The sequence below is a fragment of the Rhinolophus hipposideros genome, assembly GCF_964194185.1.
Source record: "Rhinolophus hipposideros genome assembly, chromosome: 20".
Classification (NCBI taxonomy): domain Eukaryota; kingdom Metazoa; phylum Chordata; class Mammalia; order Chiroptera; family Rhinolophidae; genus Rhinolophus; species Rhinolophus hipposideros.
In genome coordinates this window covers 15,946,285-15,967,015 of record NC_138066.1, presented here as the reverse complement: position 1 = coordinate 15,967,015, position 20,731 = coordinate 15,946,285, and the positions used below count along the sequence as shown (strand labels likewise).

General features: G+C 39.3%; 1 protein-coding gene across 4 annotated transcripts in view; it reads left to right on the top strand.

Annotated features, from left to right (window-relative positions):
• GOSR1 (golgi SNAP receptor complex member 1) overlaps positions 1-15,952 on the top strand; it is a 39,696-nt gene extending 23,744 nt beyond the window's left edge. For 2 of the 4 annotated variants that reach the window (XR_013991822.1, XR_013991823.1), the window contains exons 7-10: positions 4,234-4,263; positions 8,981-9,063; positions 11,907-12,307; positions 12,600-13,923. Coding sequence is in view for 2 of the 4 variants with exons in the window: in XM_081027071.1 (XP_080883197.1) it covers positions 4,234-4,263; positions 8,981-9,063; positions 11,907-12,031 (238 nt within the window). In the remaining 2 variants the exon portion in view is untranslated. Of the gene's footprint in view, positions 1-4,233; positions 4,264-8,980; positions 9,064-11,906 lie in introns of all 4 variants that reach the window. The other 2 variants (XM_081027071.1, XM_081027070.1) reach the window with 1 other exon arrangement.
• Positions 15,953-20,731: the final 4,779 nt, after the last annotated feature.

The window sequence follows — 20,731 nt, the reverse complement described above, 5'->3', positions numbered from 1 at the left end:
GCCCCGTGGAAATTTACAAGGATTATTTCAGTGTTAACTCTGATTGCTATTTTATTACTCCAAGTGTCTCATTTATTCATTCATTTAGTAAACATTTAATGAGCGTCTCCTGTGTGTCAGGTACTGTAGTACACTCCCGGGAATCAAAGATGAATCAGATTCAGTCTCTACCCCAAGTGAACTCATTCTGGTTAGAGAAATAATAAACATATAATCATGGTATCCTGTAATTATCCTACAAATATTTAAAAAAACATAAAATGAGATAATATATATGAAAAAACTTCAATTTTACAAATTTAAGACATTTTTCCTCCAGTGCATGTTACAATGTTTGTTATGTTCTTGAATTGATGAAGAGCAAAGAACTATAAAAACATAATAGTATAAAGAGGAATTGGTTCTGCTTGTACAGATGGATGAAGGAAGGTTTTGCAAAGGATGTGACTTTGGATCTGGACTTTGAAAAATTAGCAATTTATGTTGAGAATCAGGAAAGGGGACTGTAAAGCAAGAAGGACACAGGCATAAAAGTGCTTTGTTCTATGTCAGCCACGTATCTAGTTTTATGCAGTTTACCAGATTACTTTTGTTTACATTATCTCTGGGGTTTTATGACAACTCCGTGAGGCAAGTTCATTCAGCCAATTGCTTGAGCCTTGACTAAAACACAGGTTCTAGGGTGTAATAGAGAGTAACTAGTCATTTTATTCCTTACAGTTTTCATGAATGTCATTCGTGATTGCTAGTACTATTGAATTTCTATGATAATATTTATGGAAGAAGTGTTTTTTCACAAGTATGTGAAACGTACATATAATGAAAACAGTAGTCCCATTTTATTTATGTAAGCAGATTAGTTTATATTGATACACAAGTTACTTTTTAGAGGTTCCAGAAACAAATTGAAAATGCTTACTTAAGATTTCATAGGTTCTTTATGATTCAGGCAGTTTTGCGGGATTTTCAGTCTAAAGAAACGACAAACAAATGGCAACTGTGATTCCCCACATTCTCTCTTAAGCTTTGTGTCTGCAGTAGTTGAACAAATTTGCTGACATTAATTTTTTTTTTTTTTTTTTTTTTTTTTTGCACTACAATGTTTGGTTAGAATACTTTGTGGGGGAAAGAAAGAAACAAAAACTTCCCCATTTAAACTTGATTTCTTGTTGTATATGTATTGTATGTAGTCAAGGCAGTGTGGCACTGGTGAAAGAATAGACAAATAGATCAGGGGACAGAATAGAGAGCCCAGAAATTGACCCGCACATATAGTCAATACAAGAGCAAAAGACCATTCAATGGAAAAAAAGATAGTCTTTTCAACAAATGGTGCTAGAACAACTGGGCATCCATGCAAAAAAAAAGAATATAGACTCTGACCTTACACTTTTCCCCAAAATAACTCAAAACAGATCGTAGACCTAAATGTCAAATACAAAACTATTTCTGTAGAGGCTGCACCAATTTGTGATCCAACCAACAGTACTTGGGGGTTCCCTTTTCTCTGCATTCTCACCAACACTTGTTTGTTGATATGTTGATGGTGGCCGTTCTGACAGGTGTGAGGTGATACCTCATTGTGGTTTTGATTTACATTTCTCTGAGGATTAGATGTTGAGTATCTTTTCATATGTCTGTTGTCCATCTGTATGTCCTCTTTGTCGAAATGTGTATTCAGGTAACCTGCCCATTTTTTAATTGGATTGTCTTTTTGGTGTTAAGTTGTATGAGTTCTTTATAAGATTTAACCCCTTATCCCATGTATCATTGGCAAAGAACTTCCAACACTGTGTTGAATAAAGAGTGGGGAGGATGGGCTTCCTTGCTTTTTTCCAAATCTTAGGGAGAAATGTTCCATCTTTCACTGTTAATTATAATGCTAGCTGTAAGTTTTTTAGATGCTCTTTGTAAGTTGAGCAAGTACTCCTCTATTTTTCTTCTTCTGAGAATTTTTCTCGTGAATAGGTGTTGGATTTTGTCAAATGCTTTTAAGCATAATATAGCGGATTACATTAAATGATGTTTAAATATTGAATCAGCCTGGCATCCCAGGAATAAACCCTACTTATAGTCATGATGTATAATTTTTTTATATCACGGAATTCTCTTAAACTTTTGGAAATCATGATTATCAAGTTTATTTGTCTCAAGAGCCCTTTGAGGAGCCCTTTACCTGATTATTAAGACAAAAATTGAATGATGACTGTGGAAAAGGAGGTAAGTTAAAATCTGAGAAAGACAAATTATAGGAGCAATCTTGTGTTCATTCTTTGATGTAAAAGGAACTGTGCTTCTTAGGGTATGGATAGTCTGTTCTCTGTGGCTATTTAAGTTGTCTAGAATGATGATAAAATTTGGAATGAAGAGATCCTCCAATGACCTGAGATTATTAGATTAGAGGGAAGGGAGAGGATAGAGAAACAGAATGAACTCAGAGTACACATTTTTGCTAGAGTAGGGATGAGTGATGATCTCGAAGTAGCTGGGGGAAACTGGAACTGATTGTGGAGAAAGAGAGGAGAAAGAGGTACCTCTTATCAAGATGGTAAGAGCCAAATCTCTGAAGTCAGACCGCTTAGGTTTAAATCCAAACTGTGCTGATGATTGTGTGGCACATGAACAAGTTCATTCTGTAGGCCTCAATTTCTGTATCTATAAATGATCAGAATGGTAGCCTCAATCTCATAGAGTTGTGAGGATGAAGGTACAAAAAAGGCATTTAGAATAATATATCGCTCATAATAAGCTCTCTCCAAGTATTAGGCACCATTAGTTTTAACAAAGTTAGCAAATGAATAGATTGTCTACTCTTTTGCACTTAGACGTTTATTTAATTGATTTTATCTTCATTAAAACTATTAACACAAAACTAGTTTGTTGAATTTGGCAATAGAATTATTTTCATATACGTCCTGGATTTTCAGTACAGTCATGCTTCACACAACGACATTTCGGTCAATAAAGACTGCATATGCCATGGTGGGCCCCTAAGATTATAATGCAGCGGAATTTCATGGAAGAAATGGAAGGCTCAAGAGGATCTTTTTTTTTCCTCTGTCGGGAGCATTATCTGTGGGGCTTAGCAATAGATTCCCTCACTCGCAGCACATCAATTTTGAATGCAGATTATCGCAGTCAGTCAGAGGAGCCTGTCTCCCCAGCGCTACATGCTCCCAGATCTAGCTTGATGGTCTTCAGAGTACATTGCTGTAACTTTAGAATACGTTGTTATTTATTACTGTTGAGATCCTAAGATCCTGTACAAGGACACAGGTCCTTAGGAGCTCCCTTCACAAGTAGTGAGTGCCACTGCCACTTTAGTGAAAGTTTTTCTGTGGGAGTATGGAGCCAGCCTATCCTTGTACATTGGAAACATTTTCAAGTCGTAATGATATAAAGCACAAATAAGTTTTATTTCTTCCATCAATTCCATGCCAGAGAGATCGCTTTGTGCCAGATAGGATCAATGGAACCAAAACAAATTTCCAAAGTCAAAATATTTCGTCCTCAGTTCTATACCCTCTCCATGTTAAACACCCCTTTTTTAATGACTACTACAAAGTTCTTTAATCTGACCACTGCTCCAACATGCAGTCCTTTATCAAACTTAGCTACCTATAAATTCCTCCCTAAAGTGATTTCTTGGGAGACTTTCTTTCCAGTGTGCGATGCATAAAGGCAAATATTTTATAGATCAAAAGTGTATTTGGTGTCTTTATTCAGATTCTTGAATTCTAAAGTGCGGTAAGCTGAGATTTGGTTTAGTTTCCCAAACATGAAGGAACTTTTTTTTTTTTTTTTAAATTTATTAGGGACATGAAGGAACTTTAGAGTGTAAATAATTATTACTTATAGGCATCAGAACTGTATTTATCTCTCCTGTCTCAAAAAGTTGTTGTAATTCTTAAGTTTAGAATAGCTGATAGTGACAACTTTGAGCTATCTAGATTAAAGAAGTTTCATTTATTTATGCTGACATTAAAACAGCTCTGACTTTAATCATTAATTTTCTCTATGGAAGAAATAGATTTAAGCCAACAAATAAAAGAAAGATGAATATTACATATGTGGATATTTCAGAGTCCAGAATTTTTTCAGATGTTTTCAAAAGTATGGGTATTCTGTTAAATAAATGGCTGGAAAGTTTATCTATAAAATGTAGAAAATTTATTTACAAGTTTTAAATGTGCTTTTAATAATTCCATAATTTGAATTTTCTTATTATTGCAGCTCAGATCGTCTGATAGAAGAGACAATAAGGTAGGAAAGTTTTTTTGTATTTATTGTGGGTTTTTTTGTTTGTTTGTTTGTATATAAATGAACAGATCAGGTTAACTCTATAATAGAGTTAAAGTTCATTTATCCTCCTTAAAGATGAGAATTTCATTAAATGGTAATGTGTTCTTACTGTGTCTTTCTCTTGTAAGAGATAGCTGAAGCCCAAAACATTTGTTTCCAGAATTACTAGAATTAGACTGTTTTATATAGGTTGATTTTTCTGATTAATTCATACTCAACATTTTCAGCCTCAAATCTTTTTACTCTCATTTTTTAATGGAAAACAGTCTTAAACATGGAATCTGGTAAATGCCTTATTTATACCATTTATTAGGTTGGTGCCAAAATCATTGTGGTTTTTTGCAATTATTTTTAACCTTTTAAACCGCAATGACTTTTGCACCAACCTAATATGTAGACTTGGTTTTCGGTTACAACAGATATAGAAAATCTGCTGTAATAATTTAATATTCTCTGTATTAACATTGAAGTAGTTTGTTGCTTAAGGGAAGGACATTTATTTGTTGGTTTGAACTGCTGAATTCCCTAGGTTTAGTGAATTTTCAATACCGATTTTAGGACGATAAGAAAGTAAGTTAACTAGGGATGGTCTCTAACTTTAGAATTCAGCAGTGTCTAAAGCACTGTTTTTCAGGAAAGGTAGCATGAAATGCGTGGAAACAGCAAACATGGGTATACCATAGGCCTTGGTATTGTGCTCAGGTGCTTTACACACTTTATTTTATTTAACCTCTTCAATAACCCATGAGGTAGACACTGATCGTTAGACACTACCTCCAAAACAGCAACAAAAAGTTAAGGTACGTTAGATGCCTGTGGTCACATGACTAATAAATAGTCCTCAAACCTGAGTCTCTCTAACTGCAGAACCAGAGCTCTATCTAAACCACTGCTGTATTTACTGTCTTGTAGAAAAGAGTACAAGCTTTGGCGTGTGATATGGTTTGAAGCCTGGCTGTGCTATTATTAGATCTCTGTTCTTGGATAAATTATTTGGGGTCTTCATTTTCTTATGTGTTTAAAACCAATGGAATTGGTGATAATACCTATCCTAATAGTAAACACGTAATATGAGTACAATGCCTGACTGATAACTAGGTAATCTGGTAGCTCTATTGTCAATTTTTTTTAACTTTTTATTTTGATATCATTTCAGATTTCAGAAAAGTTCCAATAATAACAAAGAATTCCTATATACCCTTTACCTAGATGTCCCAAATGTTAACATTTTGCCACATTTGCTTTTTTCACAATTTTTTTCCAAATTACTGGAAAATAAGTTGCAGACGTGATTCCTCTTTACCCCTAAATATTTCAGTGTTCACATCCTAAATATTTATTTATACTGATATGAACTCATGGATTCTTATTCAGTGGGTTATAAGTTTCTACTATTATTTAATAATCTTAATAAATTATAATTTCTTATAATAATATGCAGTTGTCACATCTTGGAATTTTGTTTAAATTGCATGTACTTCTATCTGAACAAAGTTTTCATAGAATTGCCTACTCGTTAACAGAAATATCTCCTTGTGACGCTTTCCCTTTCATCAGTACATAAGATCAGATCACACTTTGCCAGAGATTCCCTATAACCCTTTTTCTTTTTTCCTTCCCTTTATTTCTTCCTCTTTCTGCCTGATCTTCTAGGGCCAGGCTACCTTAACTCAGCTTTCCAATTCAAAGCTGGCCTACTTAAGGGATGACATATGAGTATAAAAATTTGAGTACCTTGTAGATTAGGAACATTTGAGAACCGTTGAATCACTGTTCCTGTTATTTTGCTAGTTAAAAGCAAAAAAACCACATTAATTAGAAGGTCTTTTATTTCACTAGTTCCCTTTGTTTCAAAATATGATAGGTATCACAAGTGAAATGCCATTGAATGTAAAGCTAGTTATGATTACTTACGGATAATATACAATTTTTTAGTGTCAAATAATTATTTTTATATATTCTGTATGTAAACATTTACTTTTTTCTCTTGGTGATATGTTTTAAAAATATGTACACAACTGATTATAAACTTTGGCATCAATTTATTGGCAAGAATTAATATTTTTAATATTTATAAGTTCTTAAGCTTTAAATGTATAACTAGCATTGTCTTTTGTTGGAAATACATGTGTCTGAGTAGTTCACAGAACAGGTAAGAAAGTTGAAGTTCCAGTAAGCACATCAATGATTTATCATTTTAAAAGCATTATATATTATTTGGAGCTTATGTTTTGCCTCTTAGTATCTGACCCTTGAAATAACAACAGCCTAGATTCCACTCAGCTTGATTGCCAGTGATGGAGTGAAATGGGAAAGTATGTCTAGATGTACTTTGTGTGGTACTGGAAATCATGCATATTCGACAAGATAATAACATAATGTATGTTGATATTATCCATTCTCCAAGGAATGCAAAGTGCTTTGTGGAAATTATTTTTTAATCTTCTGTATCCACTTCTGAATCAAAGTGCATGGGAGATGGTGATAGTCCCAATTTAAAAAACAGAGGCATATATGATTCAAAGATTGCCCTCAGCTTGCTCCACCCAGATTTGAATTGTTACTTTACACAAGAGCATAATACCCATTTGAAAATACCTTGTAAATTTATCTTAAAACAACCACATTTTAAATGTTTCATATTCTGTCATATATATATACTTAAACTGAAAAATTATGACTAAGAACTAAAGATAACAAAGTATCGTTATATATAAATATAAATATGTATAATATATATTACAAAAAGTACAATGTTTTTATTGTAACAATTTAAGTAATTCTATCAGTGTATAAAGAAAAAAGATTCATCTCCAGGTAATGCCCCTCCATTCCCCCTAAAGTAACTTGTATTACCTGACAGTTGTGTATCTAATACCTTTCTTACTGTAGTACAAACATACACAGAGATGTTTTGATTGATTGTTTCTTTAAAAAGGACTCATACTCTGCATATTCTGTGGTTTGCTTTAATCATTCAGTATATCATAAACATCCCTCCAGGTTGATAGAAATAATACCAACTCATTCTTTTTAATAACTATTATTTCATAATGATTATATCATAACCTACTAAACTATTCTACTGTTGTTTCCATTGGGAGGGAAAGAAGATTGGTGGGGTCTTTTTGTTTATCTTACCATTCCAAGCAATGCTTCAATAAGTATCCTTTGATTTATCTTCTTATACACTATTTTTTCTTCTTTGCCTTCTCAAATCTTGAAACTTCAGTTTTGATTCCTTTATCATTTGCTTGTAGTACTCGATCATTTTGCTCCAGCAGGATACTACTAGGTCCTGCCTGTCCAAAAATGTGTTCAGTCAGCTCCCTGAAATGTCAGGCTACTAGAGACTCTAAAGCAATGACCTACCAGGAGCCAGTGGATGGCCCAGCAGTTTTTCCTCTTAGGGGCTGGGTATCACACCAGCTGGTAGACTGTCAACTTCCTGCTGATAGGTCTCTCCGGCCATTTGTGGCAGTCCTTTTCTAGCTGCAGGGACTGGGGGCAGTTCAGTCCATCACTGCAACCCCTGTACATGCAGACCCCAATCTCCTACTGCCTGGGCTCCGCAGGATGCAGTGAGACCCAGGTCTTTGCCCCAACCTGGAAGAAAAATCTGGTCTTCCTGCCATCAGTTCCCTGGTTCTTCCCTTGCTTGAGACAGTGTAGCCCTCCCTGGCTTTCTTCCCTGGAGATCTCAAGAGAACTTGGGACCTCAGATGGACCCTCCCCAGCATGTCTGCCTTTGTTCTTGTGTTCCCCCATGGAGGTAATGAGGTCAGGAATTTGTGTTATGACCACCATCTTCCCAGAAGCTCCTCAGAAGCAGGAGGCTTTAAAAGAAATGTTTCACATATTTTCAGAATTACTCGAGAACATTCTATTTCCTATTGCTTTTTATGTCAATATCTAAAATAGTCCCCTGTGTGTAACATATGAAAATGGATACTGACCCCATCCTCTAGGATTCTAGTGTCCAGGGAGATAAGACTGTTGGCAATGAATAATCCTGGCAGTGATAGCGAAAAGATGTTAACTGAGATTCTCTTGAAAAGGACGTCAGAGTAGTCACACAGAAGAAACTATATTCTGCAAAGAGTGCCTTTTCCTTCTCTTTCAGTAGCTTGATGAATCTGTGACCTTTGTCATCTGGCTTAGAAATCCAGCGTAACTGTTGTATGTGGGTCCTAAAATCTGCTTGGTAGGTTCTCAAGTAGAACTTTGGAACATAGTCTTTTCAACTGAAGGCTTGTTATGTATGAGTATTTTGTGATATGTTGCACTTTGGGTTCTATTTTTATGGTTGTAATTCCCTACTTCCCTCTCAACAGTTTTTCCTGACTGGCCCCTTTTAAAACCATTTTAAGAAGCTCTTACAATATTTATCTATGATTTCTCTGTTAATATCTTATTTCGTTTGTTAACTTTGGGGAAAAAACACAGAAAATGGCTTATTGCTCCCCAAAGACATCAGAGGACAGCAGTGGGGATGGCGTGGTCATTCAGAAAAAGGACAATGGGAAGGTGACTTAGGAGGTGATTTCTTTTTCTTTTCATTTTTCTGCCCATTGCTTTTCAATATCATCTTAGTTTTCTGTTCACTTTTAAGGATATGATGGATCCATGCAGGATAATTTTAAATGCCAGTTTAATTAGCTTCTCTTCTCCCTTGCAGCATTGCTATGGCAACAAAGGAAAATATGACTTCACAAAGAGGAGTGTTGAAGTCAATTCACAGCAAAATGAACACTTTGGCCAGTATCCTTTTTGAAAATTTGAAATCTGTGGGGTTTAGGGGGTGGGGGGAATAAGTATGTCTCTCTCTCTCTCTCTCTCTCTCTCTCTCTCTCTCTCTCTCTCTCTCTCTCTCACACACACACACACACACACACAGCAGGTTGCCCTCATCAGTAGTAGCAGGAGAGGCCAGTCATTAATCACATAATATGAATATACCTTGGATTACTACTTGATGAAAGTTCATACTGTTTAAGTACCATTTCTAAAAGATTGCACAACAGAAGTTTATTAGTAGATTGAGAAAAAAATTATAAATGTGAATTTTCAAATTATTTTACATTTTAAAAGCTTTCATATCCATGTTAGAACTCCACACATGTACAGTATTCTTACCTAAACACCATAAATTACATGCTTTTTCTTTTTTCAGTTTGAAAAATAAGTCAGTGGCAGATGCTTAGCAGGGGAAGGAAGGAGACAGCACATGCACAGATGAGTTGTAACTGCTTATGGAGTATTTTCATTGTGACTTGTTACACACAAGCTGAACTCTAGGATAGATTTGCTACTTGTTTGTTGTGACCTCTACCTTTTCAACTCTTCAGTTTTCCAATTTAAGTTAGTATTACTGATACTTCGGAGAAATCCAGTGAGAAAACGGATAAGCCTGTTTACTCTCTGAGAAGCCAAGACTTTTAGGGAAAAAGGTTTCCTTTACCAATTACTAAGGGGGAAGGACCTATATTATTTTCAGAAGTTGATATTTGTCTTGGGTAATTTCAAGTCACTTAGTTTGAAACCTTACTTGCCTGAGGAAAAGAATATTCTGAAGTGTGTTGATTTTTTGTGAATTTTGTTCTTCCTTGTCACCCTAAATACAAAACCACACATCCAAAATTATTTATATTTTATCTAAGGCAGTACAGTTTAAGTAGTACTGTTATATACATTATCTCCTTTTATCGTTACCACAAATTACAATCATTCCAAAAGAATGTGTGTTAAAAAAATAAATAAATAAAATGTGTATGAGTTAGTCAGGACTCCATAGAGAGGTAGTGACAGAAACTGAATTCAGACAGACTTGAGAATGGAAAGGAGGGAATTAATTTGTTCCTATATCTATAAAATTCAGGGATAGAATTTGGCTTAAGGCATGGCTAGATTCAGGAGCTCAGATTTTATTAAATCAAGAATCTGCCTTTCCTTTTACTGTTCCCCCCACCTACTCTTTCTCTTATTTCTGTTTCCAGTGTGTTGGCCTCATTTTCAGGCAGGTTTTCTCCTCGTGGTGCTAGCGATCACTGAGAGTCACCTCCTACGACTTTAAAAATCCCCATGATAAAAGGATGTCTTTTCTAACAGCTGTGGCAAATGTCCCAAGAGGACTGTGGTTGCCCCCAGCCTGAGTCACTGCCTCTTCCTAACCCAGTCACCAACCGAGGAGGGAGTGTTCTTCCTGACCAATCCCGAGGTGGTAAGGCTGCATGTACACCTGCTGGCAAAGGACAGGGACATCTCCACCCTACTCCATGGCCTGAGCGGGATTCTGCTAAAGGGAGAGGGGAGGCTCCCTAAAGGTAAACTGGACAGAAGTAGGTCTACAATAGATGAGGTTTTCTAATCCCAGAAGTTTTCATACTTTCTCCAAGGGGATTGTCGATCCTTCTTTCACCAAGTAAGGCAAGTATGAGATTTGTACCTTGTAGAAGTTTCTGCCTATAACTTCGTGCTTCCTGTTCTTCATCTTAAGAGTTATTTCTGCAAATTGTTCTTTTATTATTAATTAAAAAAACACATTAATGCCTACAGTGTATAAAGCTCTATTCTGGATGCACAGGGCAATTGAAGATTAGAAGAAAACATGGTCCTGATGTAGAATACATCAATATACAAATGTAGTCGCTGCTGGGAGTCATTTTGCTACAGGAAAATGCAGTGAGGATTCGCAGGGAGAAGGGATTGTGTCAGCTTTCCAGTAGCCCCGGTGCTTTTGTGGTGGCATTCCTGATCTTGATGTAATACCTCTATTAGCAAAAGGATATCCCTGCAGGTGTAGAGTCAGAAGCCATTGCTAGAAACGCAAAACAGTGTAGGATACACGGGCAGGCACTGTGGTCTGCAACATACAAACAAGTAAGAGTATGAAGACGTTTTGAAATACTAAGTAAAACACAGTTGTGACTACTGTTAAATCCCTAAAATGGGAATTTTCCTGTCTTTCCTTTTTTTTCAGTTCCCCAAATAAGACAGCTAGAGCAGTTTAACTCACGTTCCTACCATATCCTGCCTGCTGATGCCAAAGAAAATTTAAAAACATTAAGTAATTAACAGAGCGTGATTATACAGACCCAAGAGTTGGTTCCAACCAATTGCCTGAATCCAAGGGGGCTTAGCACCCTGTGAGGAGAGGTCAGGTACTCCTCAAAACCCTCTGGCAAAACTTCTCAGTCTGCTGAGAGGAAGAAGGGAGGGAGGGAGGGAGGAGCAGTGGGGTGGAATGGGGATGACGGTGGCTTTACCTATGCCCCCCTCTGTTCCTGCCCACACTGGCTCCCACCCTGACCTAAAACCTGGCAGTAATCCCTCAATACATGGTAGGTGTTCCTGTTATTTTCTGCTCCGTCTCTCTCTCTGTTTTTCTTTTCATTATTCTTAGCTGTGTACTGGGAGACTCAGATTTGTTTGCGACCTGGGCATTTCCAGTTCTGGCATGTGTATTTACTAAAGACTCCCTCAGTGTGGTTTTCTTTCCATCAGTTAGTGTTTCTGGACTCCCCTGATCTCTATTTTTGTGGTTTCTGTGACTTTTCACTAAAGAGGCTTCTTCCAAATATGACCTTAATAAAGATTTCCCAAAGATCGTTTTCCTGCTGTGAACAGCCTGATCCAGCGTATCAACCTTAGGAAGCGGCGAGACTCCCTCATCCTGGGTGGTGTTATTGGGGTCTGTACCATCCTGTTGCTGCTGTATGCTTTCCATTGATGGGGCGTCTCCAGGGACTCTTGACAACCACCGCTTTCACGCCCTGATCTGGAAGAAGGAAGAGTAGGAAGGAGAAGTCTATTGCCCTGATAATTAGCCTGACCAGCAGGATGAATTCAAGACTCAGTAGTGATGGGCTCTGTGACGTGGTCAGGTGGAACTGAAGCCAGTTCTTCTGCGCTATGTTTTCTAACACACACTTCCTTCTGTTTTTAGTTTTAAGAGGAGAAAGAGAGAGAGAGAAAGAGTTCTCAGTTGCTTTTGTCTCCCCAGGAGGTAAGTAAACCAGTCAGAAACAGAGTTTCTGTGCCTCAGTGGTAGTGTAGAAGGCTGATGACAGGTCATGTCTCCTAGCTAGCCGGGCTCTTCAGGAAACCAGGTTTCTCCGTATCCAAAGACTGCTTTCCTTTCAGCCACCAGATTGGGTTGTGAATAAAAATAGTTCTTGTCCTTTTATTTTACCCTCATGATGAGAAATCACAAGTCATTTCTTGATAATCTGTGCTATAAATTTCTACTCTGTATCCCCAACTCTTTTGGTATGCAAGGAAAATTCCATTTTTCACAGATTCTTTAAGATGCTGACGGGCCAACTTCAACAGAGTTGAGGTTGTCTGAAACAGAAGACACACACTTCGAAAACGCGTTTGCCTTTATTTTTTAATCCCGTGCACACTGAGGTTAACTGTATTGCTGGAAAAATAGCAAGAATGACAGGCTTCTATTTGAAAGGATGCAGTTACTGTTTTGATTTTTTTTGTTTCTTCCATTGGGTTAATATTTGCTGCTACACGAAAATGAAATCTCAATTCTGCCATGAAAAAAGAAGCTAAGAGCCAATGTTTGTCAGTGTCCCCGGCTATTTCCCCACATGTCAGGATTAACACTGGTAATTGAGTGGGGACGGCTCAGTGTTCCGTGAGATCTGTTCAACAAGCCACGTGTAACAAAGACATTGATTGAGGGGTCACCATTCAGATAATTCCATTTGTAAATGCCCCACAATTTCCGAGCAAAAGCTTTGTGAACTATACTGCCCAATGTATCAGGAATTCTGTATTCTGTGAAAACCTATTCATTCCAAATCTGGTAAGCTTTTCCACACATCCAGAGAATGATTTCAGCTGTTGAAGGTCCATGTGACAGAATCTCTCTTCTGTCTGCACCTCTCTTCTGTTATCATCCCTGGACAGTGACATTTAAACCACTCACCAGAATTATTTTCAAGTTTAACCATTTCTCAATTTCTGTAAATTCATTACTTGTCTAACTGAATTACCACAAATAGTTTGAAGACTTCCAACATCTACAATCCTTACCAAGAAAGAAGGCTGCTTTTCATTACTGGAATTTATTATGGTATTTACAGTACTGACTTCAGATTGTGCCATGGGGAATAAAAGGAAAATAGCATGTAGTTCTTAACTACATCATAATGTGTTGATGGAGTCGTTTAGATGAACATGATACACAGGCTGATGGGTAGACTAACCCTGGTCTGGTACGGAGACTGAGAGGTTTTTCATTCTGGTGTCAAAGTTTTAATTATGTTCTGGGTGTGAAGGGCGTTTGATATATTTTTTTTAACTAGGGGGTTTATTTTTCTAAATATGGGTTGTTTGATCAGTAGTTGATTGGGGGTGCCCTTGAAAGAAAGTTTAAGTTTTCCCAATGTGAACCTTCAGTGATCAGGGAAATAAGTTCATTTCTCAAATTCTCTACTGGGGGAACAAAACTTGTCTCCCTTGACACTTTATTATCTTTGATTTTTCAAAGGGCCTTGATTGGTGGTTATGCGTCAGCTAGAATTTATGGGACTTTGGTTGCTACAGAGTTGTCATTTATAAAATTTGAAGTATCATAAATAAAGTTATTTATTTAATTGTAATGCCAGTCTTTTTTACTGGTCTGATTATTTGGTGCATTCATTGAAGCTGATTGTGTGACAGTAAAACCAGAACCTGAGCTAATCTAGCTTGCTGCAACTAAGTAAACACTTTCGATGACTGATGAGCCTTTCCATTAGGTTTCTACTTAAGTGAAGTAACAGAATTGTGTTGGTTATTTTCTTTACGAAAATAAAGAAACTAGTTCTTCCAAGGAAGTTGAAAAAGCGTGGTGTAGATGTTGGTGTCAGATAGGTCTGGCTAACCTCCCATTGCTGTAGCCCATAGTGAGGTGACCCGGGGCCAAATGTAGATAGCTAGGACAGAGTTCATCCTTTCCTCTTTCTTGTTTGCAGAAAGAAACCCTAGAGCAAGGAAATAGAAGTGTGCCATTATAAGGAGAGGCTCAATTTGGATCCCATATAGCTGACTGGAACTCTTTCAGTTTCATGCCATTTTTTTTTTTATTTTTTTATTTTTTTTAACCATCTTGGTTTTCTCTTCTTTTTTGCTGTCCTTACAGACCTGTTGGTAGGCCCAAGAGTCAATAGTAAACTCCTTGTTAGAGCCAGTCAGAACTGGGAGGTCAGAAGGAATTTTCTATTGCTAGTCCCAAATGTTGCCTCTTAGGGCAAGTGTTTGCCCTCAGCCATTTCTTATATAATACATCTTTCCTTTAGAGATCTTTTTTTGTAATCACTCAAAAACGTTTCCATTTCACTAAAAAGTATGAAAAATCATGGCAACGTAAACGGCAGAAAATTCCCAGAGGTATACTTCTGAGATTTTGTTTCTATGTGTGCTGATAACTTTAGTAAAAAAAAAAAAAAGTTTAATAATTAATCTTTTAACTCAAGTTCAAGCCCAGATATCCAAGTGCTTTAGTTGATCTGTCCTGCCTATCTCTACATTTTTTATTATTACTAGTAGATGCTGAAAGATTCCCTGTAACTTGCATTGGTCTCCCTTTATTTTTCTTATGTTAGGAAAGGGGCTTACCTTCTCCACAATTCCTCTGTCCAAATTCACTTTTACAGAGAATGCCTTTTCCATACTGCGTAGTACTCAGATCAGGCATAGGAGTAAAATCCTAAGAATGGAGACATCACGAGGGCACTTTTTGTACCTTGAACCAAATAATATTTAATTCTTTCCTATTGGATGCTGAATACATCTGAATAGAAAAATTGAGTCTTGATATAATGACTTTTGGAATTGAGGCACCTTGGATTTTCATTCCCACCATTAATTTTCTGTCACTGTTAATCTCAACCTGATGAAAAGGTCTTTAAAGAACTGGACTGGCCCTTTTGGATTTCTAACACCTCGTGTTTGATCATTAGCCAGATGTGATTTCGTGGGAACTGGGTTTTCTAGCTGGCAGTACGAAGCTGTTGAGGGTAAATGGCCATGTCTAGTGTTACACTGAATTTTGTGTAACTAATGAGCAAGTGTCACTAACGAGCAAACAGATTCCACGCAGAAAATTAAAGTGGTTGTGTTCCTTTCTCCTTTGGGGCTAGAGGTTGTTTAGCATCGTCTCCAAAAGGATGCAGAGCTTTTCATCATGGTCTTTCTCAGCTCATCTTGTTATTCCTTTGTAAATCTGCATATCCTTAAGTTTTATTGGGGAAAAGAAAGAGAAGGGACAAGTGACTCTGAAGCATGTTTACTGGGTAAGAAACAGACAAAGCTGACCCGTGTCTTGAATCCTTCTCATTTCCTTTGTAAGTTCTCACTTTAATATCAAAGTCTTTGCATTTATTGCCATCCTGTTCGCTCTCAGAGAGGGAGGGAAATCAGTTCCAGTCACACTTGACCATGATGGAAGATGTTTCCTCATGAAAAATGCCAATACAGATTTTTAAAAATCTATCCCAAACGCACTTTCTAATTTTTTGCTTTTAAAATGGCTTCTTGGAACCAGTTTTATTGTATTTGTATTTAATTTTTGTTCTCATCTAAATGTGCATCTTCTGACTGTATGGAAGAAGCTTTATTATGTAATTTAATAATAAATTAGAAATCTAAATGGTTGTGCGTATGGTTGTTTGTACTGGAACAGTACCGTCAAGGTGGTTTGGGGTCACGATTGTAAAATCTTTGGTTCTCATAAGTGTGTTTCATGATGTCTTAAAAAAAAAAAAATCCCAGGGTGAAACAATAGAGGTATGAAAAGCTATCACTTATCATTCAAAAACGTCCAAGAGAAACACCTACCACACGCATTGTCAGAAGAAAGACTTATAAAAGCTGGTGTTGGGGTTTTATTTCTTTACCATTAGAGTTATAATAGATTTTGGTTCCCCCCTGGGGTTGTTGTGGTTGGCGCAGTGAGACAGGGGAGGGTAAATCACATCACTTGGTGCAGACTTGCAGTTTAGAGGTGAGCTTATGTTACAGTGACTAAGTGAGGATAAACGTGGAAGGAAATGAGTCTTCATTAAGCATGCATCCTGGAGAGCCTGTGGGAAGAGAGAAGGAAGGACTCGGCTCCTATCTGCCATGGTGCGGAAGGATGAGTTTATTATCTGAGGGCACTTACATACGAAACCCTGAAGTTCTGTTTCCCACACTTGTCCTGGAAGCCTCCTCTTGTTCTGCACTCCACCTTCCGAGTCATGTCCTAGCCCCCTGTCGTCACACTGTGTGTGTGTGTGTGTGTGTGTGTGGAGAGGGGACAAGGTGTAGGACCTGCAAACTGTCCATGGGGTCCTTTGGATGGCTACCTAATGTGCCCCGTCCTGTGTGTGCACACCCCCACTGAGTTACATAAAAACCAGCAACACCGAGTGAGGTCGACTTCTTTTTACAGATAAGGAAACAAGCCCAGAAGGATTAAGTAATTTGCTCAAAATCAGAGTGAACAGTAAAGCAAGGAATTTTCATCTTGAGGGCTCTTTGATGCCAAATCTTGTGCTAGTCCCACAAAATACATTTTAAATCATGCTGCATGATTAGGAAAGAGCTATAAAACAACCACCAATTTTGCCTGGTTTAAAGACAAGACATTTAAAATCTGTCTCAAGCCCTGTGGCTCGATTATTTTCAAGGAATGCTAGCTATTAGCAAAATGCTTCATCAAAAGGACTCGTTTGTAAATCACTTTCCTTTACAAGAACTAATGCGTTGAAGTTGTAGAAAATGTTATTTTAGTGGCCTTAATTCCGACCAAAAGTCCTGCCCACCTCTGTACCTTCTAGTTTAGAATCTCAGGTCTTCCTCGAGATGGCTGACAGCACCCCAGCAGAGATCCTCGGTCAGTGCCACCCAATCCAGGGCAGTGTGCGTTTCCCTTCAGGTGGAATGGCTTTGACCGGCTGCCCCTCCCATTGTACGTGGCCTTTCCTGGGGAAATGACCTGAGGCTCTGCCCCGACGTGCCTTGTCAGATACAAGGGATGCCTAGGAGTAAAAACAGGCGGCTGGAGAATCTCACTGAAGATGGTGACTGTCAGGACATTTTCTCTTGTTTCTCTAAAGCGAAAGCCAGGGAAAAACAAGTATATTCGTCCCACTGAAGATACAGATTTGCTGGCTGAGTTGGAACAGAGAGAATGGCACTTTAGCCTGATACCTTCCGCTCCACTTGGCTAAGCTTTCCCACTTGGGCAGAGCTGCTCCGCTTTCAAAGCTCTGTATCACTAACTCTGAAGATGCTTGAAAGCTGAGAAGATTGGCTGCTGAAAGTCTGTAACTTTCTGCTTAGAGGAATCCCAGAGATCACGTGACAGTGTTTTCCTCACCCTTGTAAAATTATCTCCTCATTTTTCAGCCTCGTTTGTGGTATTCAGTTTCCCTCCTTTGAGGTAAAGAAGCTCTAAGGAAACAATCACTTTCCCTTAATTAGCATATTCATTTTAGATCTTTTCAAACATCCAATTGGCCTTTTATTAATGAGATTGTTTATTGCTTAAAGGGGAGCAGGCAGAAATGGTAACTACTTTTAACTCCGTGCCCCAAAAGTATGGTTTAAACATAATCATTTCCCCCAAAGTGACAAATTATCTCTAAACGAATGTGGCACTTAATTCTTAAAATTCTTCCACTGGTCGTGGATAATATGCTGAGACTATGGCATTTTGTATTTTTCACCCTCAGTCTTCTCCAATTCCCTCTCTTGTCCCTCATTGCGTGTCCCACAAGCTGGGGCCTTATTCTTCATTACTGGATTGCATGTAACAGCCACCCTCTGACCTAAGTGCTCTGCCTCATCTAACCCCTCTCACTACTCTGCACATACTTAGCTGCATAGTTTATCTTCCTTAACTTCCAACTTCTCATCACTGTTCGAGAATATCTGGCAGCAACCTGTCATCTATGCTGGTGTTATAGTGAGTTAATGCATGGAAGGTACGGCCAGGGTTTTGCTTCATTCATTCATACATACGTATGTACATACGTACATACACACACACGCACAGAATCCTGTTCCCTTAGTGAGGTGGTATTCTTGTTGTATAGTCCTTGATAAGGAAACAAACCCAAGAGATCAGAGTAGAGCAGGTCCTCAAATAACACTGATTTGTTCCCCCATCATTTCATTGTAACGTCGATGAGATTCCGTAGCAGCTTCACTCTTATATCAATTAGCCATTTGGTTTCATTATACATCATTTTTTTCTTAAAGTCGCAACCTATGCCAACGCTAAGTGAGGACTTACATCCTCCTGACAACCCTCAGCTTCCCTTTGCCTAACCAGATTCCTCATCCCTTGTGAACTATAATCAACAGCGAAAGGAACGAGGCTTGGGGTCAGAAGTTCCCGTGCTGGATCTGATACTTTTAGGCCATGGGAAGTCCCTGAATCACTCTGAGTTCAGTCTTCTCATCTGCAAAATGGACTCCTGCAACTCTATGCAGTTGTAGAAATCAAATTAAGTAAAAGATTACAATGGTACATAATTCCTCAGAATGTTCTCAACAAAGAATGCGGGGACCTGGGGAGTCTTCCATCAGACTCCGTCCCTGGAGATCCTGGGCGGTGGTCTGTTCATCCTGATATCATTTGTGTGGACTTTAGGCGGAAACTGCTGCGTAACTCTTCTGAAGTCAGTTACATCTGACTCCGAGCCCCCATCCTACTGGGCTTAGCAAAAAAAAAAAAAATCCTGGTCATCATTGAATCTCCCTCCCTTTGCCTCTTGGCTCGTGCAAAGCTCCCAAGAGCCTTTCCATCCAGAACAGTCGGGACAGGCACTCTGATCCACGCCAGATGCCACCGATGTGCTCACGTGGTCCTCCTTGAAGTCACCAGCTGCTTTGCTTCTATGTCACCTTCGGAGACAGGGATCTTAGCCAAGGAGCGCCAGGGCCTGGGGTCCAGCCTCCCTGGTGCACCCCAGCCCACCCCACAGCCATTCCCCTGACGTTCTGCCACGGCCAAAAGCTCTGAGAGACGGGGACGCTAGCCAGGAGCAAGGCCCAAGCTGGTACCAGTGACCCCTCACCTCCTACCACTTGGCAGCGCCCACCGCCCTCCCCCAGGACGCCCTCCCCCAGCGCTGTCAGTCTTCCCACCTCCCTCCCTCCCCACCCCCTCCAAGAGGAGCCACTGCTCTCTTAGAAGCAGGATGTTGACATCTTCTTTGTGGAGATGAAGTGAAAGAATGAGATGCAACATCCCTCAGTGACCCGTCCCCATGGTGGTAACCTCAGCACCTGGCACACAGTAGGCATTAAGTGGTCGAATAAACGGAGAATGAATTTTTAAAATGCCATGAAGTTTGAACACTAATTTGCTTGTGTTTGTAAGCTTCTTTGAGGACCCAGATCCCAGTTCTCAGAGGTGGTGCCGCCCATGTCCTGTTGTCTCCCTATAGCTCGGAGGGGGGTCCTCCCACAGCACCATATGATTTGCCGGTCCTTAAAATTGTGAAGTACAAGGTCAGAGTCCTTCCCTGGTTCTCAACGGGGGGCAATTTTGCCCCTCCCCCAGGCGACGTGTAGCAGTTCCTGGAGACATCTTTGGTTGTCACAACTGGGGGGCAGGGTGGGTGCTCCTGGTTGTTAGTAGGCAGAGGCCAGAGGTGCTGCTAAATATCCTGCAGTGCACAGGACAGCCCTCACAGTAAGGAACTATCCAGCCCCAAACGTCATTAGTGCCAAGGTTGAGAAACTGGCTTGAATGGAATTTGGATTGAAGTTGACACTACCCCCCAGGGGTGAAGATAAGTCACGTGGGTCCCGTAGCCACCAGATCCTCCTCACCACCGCTGACCAGCTTGCGCTGCTTCGGACAGAGCTGGCACATGATCCTCACTGCCCCTTGCCCGGCCTTTCCCTCCTGCCTCACCCCTTCACTTCTGCACCCCCACAACACACACTTGCACCCTCCCAAGTGACTTGATGTCCCCAGGCCCTTGGGAAGTTCTTCTTTTGGAATGGCCTCCTTGCCAAGCCTATCTGTGAAATGCTTCCTCCTTGTTTTTTAAAAAACCCTGCCTATGAGGAGTAACTGCTTAATTATGGGTCTGGGGTTTCCTTCTGGGGTGACGAAATGTTTTGGAACTACAAGAGGTGGTGGTTGCACAACAGTGTGAATGTACTAGGTGCCACTGGATTGTGTACTTTAAAATGATGACTTCTATGTTATGGGACTTTCACCTCAATTTTTGAGACAGGAAAAAGGACTACTTAAATGGCCTCTCCTCTGGGAAGGCTCCCTGCCCTGCCCCCTCCTTTGCGCCTCCTGTTTTTCTTTGTGCCCCCCCAACCCTTATCAATGAACGTAGTCGGTGCTCAGTAATTATTGAGAAAGAGAGCGGGAGAGAGAAATGGAAGGATCCAGTTGCCCCGGACTCAAGTATAGAGG